At 37.4% G+C, this 8,246-nt stretch overlaps 1 protein-coding gene across 2 annotated transcripts in view; it reads left to right on the top strand.

Moving 5' to 3' along the window:
- Positions 1-8,240, top strand: part of LOC107680026 (synaptotagmin-1-like) — a 76,373-nt gene extending 68,133 nt beyond the window's left edge. For both annotated transcript variants that reach the window (XM_016475771.1, XM_016475770.1), the window contains exons 8-9: positions 3,847-3,980; positions 5,694-8,240. In XM_016475771.1, the coding sequence (XP_016331257.1) occupies positions 3,847-3,980; positions 5,694-5,903 (344 nt within the window). In that variant the 3' untranslated portion in view covers positions 5,904-8,240. The remainder of the gene's footprint in view (positions 1-3,846; positions 3,981-5,693) is intronic.
- Positions 8,241-8,246: the final 6 nt, after the last annotated feature.

The raw sequence follows: 8,246 nt of genomic DNA, 5'->3' as shown, positions 1-8,246 counted from the left end.
TAGATGCCCCACTTGCGCCTGATAGAGCTAAGTGTCTTTCACAATGCCCTTGAATCAAAAGAAATAAATAGTTGTACATAAAATACCAGTAAATAAAACAATAATAAAACAAAACCTGACATGCATCTCTACTTTTTTGTTTCGGGGGGGGGGGGGGGGGGCACTGTATGACTGTGGAAAGACTATTCATTGTATTTCATATATTTAAACACAACAATGGTAAAGTCAGCGTTATTTTAATATAATTTATATTCTATTATAGTTTTTATTGATATTTTAAATTTTACTGTTAGTTATATTGTTATATTTTGATTTTTCATTTTGATTTTAGTCTTAGTAATGTCATGTACTTTTGTCATTTTTCTCTTTTCTTCTTCAACTAAACTTTTTAAAATTTTAGTTAGTTTGGTTGCCAGGAAATTATTTCTAATTTTCTTTGAAGTTTTTTAAGTTTCAGTTTTTCATCAAATTTTAATATTTTACTTTATTTCATTTACTGAAAACAATTTTTATTAGTTTTATTTAGTTAACCATGTTAAATGTAAATGTTAAAGTGTGGCTTAAGACTATTCTTTGTATTTGTTTATGTATTTGAACATAATAGGGGTTGAAATCGGCACCATAACCATTTTTAAATCAGCTTTTATATAGCTGAGGGTGAATGCAGTACATGCAGTCCACCACTAGGAGACACCTACGAGTCTGTAGACCATACATGACTGAATGCCTATGTTCCAGAGCCAATGAAAACATACCACATCAGAGACAAGGGCCATTTTTATTTTCACTTGGATTTTCAGTCAAGATGAGCTTCTCAAGTGACTATATGAGCCATAAACACAAGTCATTACAAGCACTGCCAACTCCTTGAACCACAAACTTCTGGCTTGGCTTCTGTTTGAGTGTAGATTACCACAGATTTCCTAACAACCTCAAACCTCAGGCACTGTGGTTGCCAAGCAACCAGGAAAAAGCACCACCTTTAATAGTGTTAGACCCAGGGAAGTTCTGTTTAAGTTCAACATCATAAATAGCCATATTGCATGTTTTCACCTTATTAAAAGTGGATGGAGCAAGCGGCCAGAGCTCTGAAGATCTTGTAGTGTTAGTGTAAGTTCAACAGGAGGTGCTGTAATGCTCTATTATGAGAAATCTTTGCATCTCATATAGTCTGACTAAAATGTTTTAGCATGCATTCCACATGTGATCCCACTGTCAGACTGTGAAGCTTCATGGATGCATACTTTTTGGATAGTATCTGAAAGAACCTTTTTTTGTGTAATACCTTAAAAATGCATTTAAGATCTTGAGGCATTTAGAGGCATAAATGCCATACAGATGCTCTTTAAGTTGCAGGGCATAGTGCTGTACAACATTTACAACAGACACAAAATGCTTCATATCAATTAATTAATAACACAGGCTGCAATCACATACCAGTTTTTGTATTAAAGGAGACGTATTATGCCCCTTTTTACAATATGTAATATAAGTCTCTGGTGTCCCCAGAATGTGTCTGTGAAGTTTCAGCTCAAAATACTCCACAGATCATGTATTATATCATTTTGAAAATGCCTATTTTGAGTGGAAGCAGAAACGAGCTGTTTTTCGGGCCTGTCTCTTTAAATGCAAATGAGCTGCTGCTCCCCGCCCCCTTTTCCAGAATAGAGCTACGCCATTAGAGCCGCAGCCAAAGACAGAACAGTTAGCATGTTTTGCTCAAACTTTCGCCATGGCATTAGAGCTGGTACACCGTCGTCGCTTGCAAAAACACAATAACGGCGCAGTGGGTGTAAACGTACAGATTAAGGGGCGGTAACATTATAATGAGATCCCTTTGCCACATCACCAAGGGCTCCACGTGCTCGTTTTCTCAGAGGCTTGCAGAAAAAGGCTCCCCAAAACAAAGTTACTGGGTTAACCTATTTCATGTTTCCTTGGTTGGTAGATGCACCGGAGGCCTGATTATAGCACTTAAAACATGGAAAAGTAATTCCAGTTTTCATGATATGTCACCTTTAAATGAATTTTATATAGTATATAAGTGTTTCAAGAGAAAGTCTATATGCAATGATTGTTTGTCACTTGGTACGGCAGCAAAACACTAATGTTGTGACATATTATTACACTTTAAAATGGCTATTTCCATTTGAATATATTTTAAAATCTAATTTATTCATGTGATGGCAAAGCTGAATTTTCTGCATCATTACTCCCGTGTCACGTGATCCTTCAGAAATCATTCTAATATGCTGATTTGCTGCTCAAGAAACATTTCTTATTATTATATTTCTATCAAAACTGAACATGAGCAGTTGCATGTAGCTTTTTCCTAGACAGATCAGAATCAGTAGATAGTGAATTGAATGAAAGACTCCCACCATGACTTAAATGAATGCTGTAAATTAACATGTTTTGTCATTAACATTTAACATTATCTATTACATTCCTTATATAAATGCACACTGACCATGTCTTACACACCCTCAGCTTATAAGTTGTGAGATCTAAATTTCAAAAACTGCATGCCACAGATTTTGTGCTGCCCTGCTCCTAATATGGTATGGGTACAGAGAGTTTAGGATGCCTTCTATGTTACTCTCTCTCTCGCTCTCTCTCTCTCTCTATTTGAAATGTGCTGCTCTGGATTTTTTTAGAGAGATAAAATGTATTTAGATCAGTTGAAAAATTAAGAGGGAATTGAAAATGCCAGAGATTTTTTGAAATCTCTCTTGGAGCAGAGCAGAGATGGTGACAGAAAGAAATATATAAGAGTGTCAGGGAGAGAAAGAGTGAACTTAAACCAAGGTAATTCTGAAACATGGTTAAGTCTGTCAAATTCAACCATTTCTCACCTCAATAACTGCTGCTATATCCATTTTTTAATTCTAAGGCTCAAAAAGGCATGTGACATCACCCCTCTTTCAGTCTCAGTAAAAAATACATTCACTCCCTTTTTCAAAAAGGAAGATGTTTAGACATAGAATCAGATATTGTTTTGATATTTCATTATTTGTATTGTGAGGTTTCCATCAAAAAGTGATTTGAAGTAAGGTGAGTCTGAATCAGTAGTGGGTGAGGTAAACAGATGATGAGAGATGCATAATGGGAACAGAATATTGATGCTGGAAATGATAGATAAGATGGATAGTATTTTGAGGCCCTGGCAGAGATTGATGTGCCTGAATGGCAGTAATGTAACAGGGAAGATTTTCTCTGGGATTCTGGAGGGCACACACCTGTCATGTGTCAATAAAAGCTTGTACTATCCTAACACGAACCACAAGAGATCTGTTCTGTGGTGGAGCTTCAGGTTGCAGGTGTCGCATGCAGTGTTATTTTGTGATATGTGGAGAAATGTACAAATAAAATATGAATAAAATAAAAAAAGATTAAAAGATGAATTAATTAATTGATATAACGAATTTGGTACCATACTTGATTTGATTTGATTTGATTTGATTTGATTTGATTTGATTGAGGTTTTAGGCTTGCACCTAATGAGTTGGAGTCTTGATCTTATGGTCTTGTCATTGAGACTTGGTGAGACTCTAGTACAGTGGTACTCAAACTTTTTCTGCTGTAAATACAAAGCTGCTCATTTCAACCTTTTGTATTTTCAGAAACTAGGAGTGGGAGTATATTAAAATAATGATGTAATTATAATAATTAAAATAATACAATGCTGTAATTCTGGACATTTCAAAAACTGATATGTCCAGGTTTTACAAGACTTTGAATAGACCTCATTCTTGATTTTAATATAAAATCTTGATTTTAGCAACTGCTCTAGCATGTCATAAAGAGTGATTTCTCATGTCATGTCCTATTCTTGTGTGTTATCAGATCCTTACGTCAAGATTCACCTGATGCAGAACGGCAAGCGGCTGAAGAAGAAGAAGACGACAATCAAAAAGAACACCCTTAACCCTTACTACAATGAATCTTTCAGTTTCGAAGTGCCATTCGAACAAATCCAGGTAATGAAATTTGGTTTTGTTACTTGTACTGAAACCGAGCTCTAATACGGCAACAGCAAATCCGATGCTAATTCCCATTTTCATTATTGTCGTAAAAAACTAATTGAACGAACACTGTGTTGTAAATGTATAGAAACTAACTGGCAAGCCACAGATGAAAAGTAGCTTGTGAAATGCGATAAGGCTCGGTGTGAGGCTTTTAGAAATGTTTTGTTGCTAATTAGTTGGAGAATAAAAGGAATGCAATGCTTGCTAGTGCAATAAGAGTAAAATTGCTTCAAATTGATTTAGCATTTTACGGTTCAGAGGATACATTTTATGCTTTGAGTGAGTTGCTTTGAATTCAAAGAGTGTCTGGGGGTCTGTTTACCAGAGAGGCCTTCATCTCTTCCCATTCACACCAAGCAGCAGACGTTTCTAAAAGCGGCTATCCCAAACTAACAGTTCCTCGCTCATTGTACATCCCTCAGTATTTCATTATATGGCAAATTAGCTCTGCCTCCCGAGAACAATGGCCTCAGGCCTGTTCTCACCGATCAGTGAAATCTGCTTGCATTTCTTGCACGGGCGGATCGGGCTCTAAGTAAGCAAGCTAAGAGCGAGCCATTGACCCCGAACTCACACCGATCAGTTGCGTGCTCTCAGTCAATTTACAGAGTTGTTCGGACCTCTTTGGTGGCACCCGCTGGCCTTTCTTTGGTATCTGCCACCATGCTTTTCAAAGAGACCATCTTCTTCAGTTGACCTTCACACTGAGATAATTGTAGTGTTATTTGGGAAAATGGTCAATGGCGTGAACTACTGCGCCACTATGTATATTTTCAGTCACTGTTAAACAATGTTGCTCAGCAACCCATTGTAAGATATTCGTGATGTCAAAGGCCTCTTCAATAAGTCATAAAATGTTGTTTTTAAATGCATCATAATTTATAAAAACCTTTTTATATACATACACTGTACTATATATATTTATACATATGTAGCTGTTCAAAAGTTTGGGGTCAATGAGAGTTTTTTGAAAGAAATTAATAATTTTAGTTAGCAAGGATGTATTAAATTGATCAGAAGTGAAAGTAAAAACTTTACAATGTTTCAAAAGATTTATTATTTATCACAGTTTCCACAAAAATATTAAGCAGTTTTTTAACATTGCAGGAATAAATAACATTTTCATAATATAATATATTAAACTATATTAAAAATGTATAGTCAATTATATTAAAACAGTTTTTTAAAATTGTAATAGTATTGTTTTCACTGTATTTTTGATCAAATAAATAAGACTTCTTTCAGAAATCTTACCGACCCCAAACTTTTGAACGACAGTCATCATCATTATCATTATTACTATTACCAAGCACATGTTCGAATAAACTGAAAGTCACAAACATTACGTTGTGTCTATAATTGTGTGTCTCTAATTTCTGTTACAGAAAGTTCAAGTTGTTATAACTGTTCTGGTATATTAAACTATATTAAAAATGTATAGTCAATTATATTAAAACAGTTTTTTAAAATTGTAATAGTATTGTTTTCACTGTATTTTTGATCAAATAAATAAGACTTCTTTCAGAAATCTTACCGACCCCAAACTTTTGAACGACAGTCATCATCATTATCATTATTACTATTACCAAGCACATGTTCGAATAAACTGAAAGTCACAAACATTACGTTGTGTCTATAATTGTGTGTCTCTAATTTCTGTTACAGAAAGTTCAAGTTGTTATAACTGTTCTGGACTATGACAAGATTGGCAAGAACGATGCCATCGGCAAAGTGTTTGTGGGCTTGAACAGCACAGGCACCGAGATCCGTCACTGGTCAGATATGCTGGCCAACCCGAGGAGACCCATCGCTCAGTGGCACGTGCTCAAGCCGGAGGAGGAAATAGATGCCCTGCTGGCAGCTCAGAAAAAATAGAGCAGCCCCGAGACCAACCCCCCCTTCCCAAAAACCTGCCCGTGTAGTGCTCTTTACCCAGTGCGTGTAAATACCTCAGTGATATAAGGATTCATGCACCCTCACTCCTAATTTCTAGTGTCTCGGACCACCCCATTGAGATGTTGTGTTGTTACGTCGGTTTCGACCCCTCGCCCCCTTCCTTCCGTCGATAAACTCTCTCTGTCCTTTGTTGTTTCATCTCCATCCACGACCTTAAAAGTCCCCGACCAAATGCCCCCTTCTTTTAAGCAATATGATCTGTATAGATAGAGCATGACTGGAGGAATTTATTGTACTGTACCACAGGTGTATATATCAGTATGCAGATGAAAATGATTTGTAGTTTATGTGTTTGTATGTTGTTACCCGTTTCCTAAACTGTGTATATCTTGATGTTTTTAATAAGATGTTCTATTTTAAATTATGTAAATGCATAGAAGAGCCAATATTATATATAACGGGATTTAAGAGTTTTACCTTATTGCATTCCACTAAATTATACGCTATATCTCTATATAAATATTTACGAGTTAAAGAATTCCAACCTGCAAAACGCTAGTGGAGGTACACTCACACTCACGTAAAGGACGGTTTGCGCTTCATGTTTACGTAAAAAAAAAGCTTACAGATGTACCGTACACGATAAACACACACTGAACATGAAGGCCATTAACTAATATGGTTTCATGGTATAAATATAATATGCTGCTGACAATTATACAAGCACATGATTTCGTAAGAACTTTTTGTACAAATTTATCAAACTGAGGGACCTGTATGCTTCGCTTAAACCACTTTAATCGAAGGAATTCTTCTTACTTGATGAAGACCAATCAGCCTTTTCTTTTGATTTCTCATACGGTGATGCTGTTCAATTTTATTAAAACGGGTCCCCGGTTTGCTTCTTTCTTGTTTTCTGTCCTTCGATTCCCGAATCTTCTCGAATCCAAGTTGGCGTCTTCGCGAAACCGTAAATTGACCATTTATGGGACAGTCTCAAGCTGTAGCCATCGTGTCCTTGAAGCTTGAATTTGTGAATCAGTTTCCTTTTCTCGTCATCTGACTCGTTTCGTTGAGGAATTTATGGTTCAGCCTCCAAAAAAAGGAAACCAGGAGTTTTGACTCCAGCTTTAAGACAACTATTTTTTAGATTAAGTCAACGTCTGAATATTTTTGGTAACTGCATGATTTTTTTTTACGATCTTTGCTAAAGGCCGGGTAACGGGGGGATTTATTTACACCGGGGCGTCTTTCAAGAGACTCCCTTGCCTTCAATCAGAAGTAATCAAATGTTGTGGGACGGAAGCTTTTGAAGTGGTCGGTCCCAACGAATCGATAGTGATGAGGGAAGGAGGAGAGGCGAGCTTTTAAACTCTGCCATTGTTTTCAGGGAGGTACAACTCCTCCCTCCACTCACACGCCACTCGGATAGTGGTTGTAGCTTTGGGGAACAATGTATTTTGGCCGCAACGGTGCCCTAAACAGCAGTTTTTGCTTTCTGTTGCCTTTTCACAGTGACAATAGAGTTAGCCATGCTTAACTGCCAATCCCTTCCCCCGTGGCTACTGTTTTGCACTGTACAGTCTAGGAACGGACAATTGCTTGTCGAGAAAAGTCCGTTCAGTCTATAGCGCAAGAAAGCGAACCGGCCACCGACCGGTTTGGACACCACGAGCATTAGCGAATCTTTAACAATAACCGTAAAAGTTAATGGTCTGTACAGGTGATAATATTCTAATGTCCTTTACTACGGGTCTAACAAGAGGGCGAGTAGACGTTTAGTCCATTAAATCCATGAGTTATCTTGGAGGAACCTCTCGCGTACACTAGATGCTAGCTTTAGGAGGAGTTTCTAAGTGTTTTCAATGTTACTGTGTAGGTAATAGCACTGTTACTTAAAAATAAAAGGAGAAAAAAAGCTATTCGTCATTCCATAGGAGTCTTTAGGGACTGAGTTGTGTATCACTGTGACTGCGGTGTGTGCTTAGCGTTGTAGTTTTCAGTAGGTAGCCGCCATCTTGTACAATAGTGACGTTGTGCTGCCATCCCCCATCACACCGCGAGAGTACAAAAGAGAGCGACGGTTTCTGATAACTGTTACAGAGTGCGCGCTCGCGGGTCAATTCACAGCATTTTGTTGAGCACTGTGCAATGCTTGTATGTTCATTCTCTAGTGTTTAAACGGGCGGCATCTCTCAGTAGGGGACAAAAAAAGCACCCTATACAGCGAGACGATGTATCCATTGAGCGTAGTCTGGTTAGGTCACAGCACACGTGTGTAGTTTGGAGCTCAACATCTGTAAACTTGTTAAGGATTCCTCC

Source organism: Sinocyclocheilus anshuiensis, unplaced genomic scaffold, assembly GCF_001515605.1.
Source record: "Sinocyclocheilus anshuiensis isolate Anshui unplaced genomic scaffold, SAMN03320099.WGS_v1.1 scaffold200, whole genome shotgun sequence".
Taxonomy (NCBI): domain Eukaryota; kingdom Metazoa; phylum Chordata; class Actinopteri; order Cypriniformes; family Cyprinidae; genus Sinocyclocheilus; species Sinocyclocheilus anshuiensis.
This window is presented reverse-complemented; position numbering and strand designations above follow the sequence as displayed.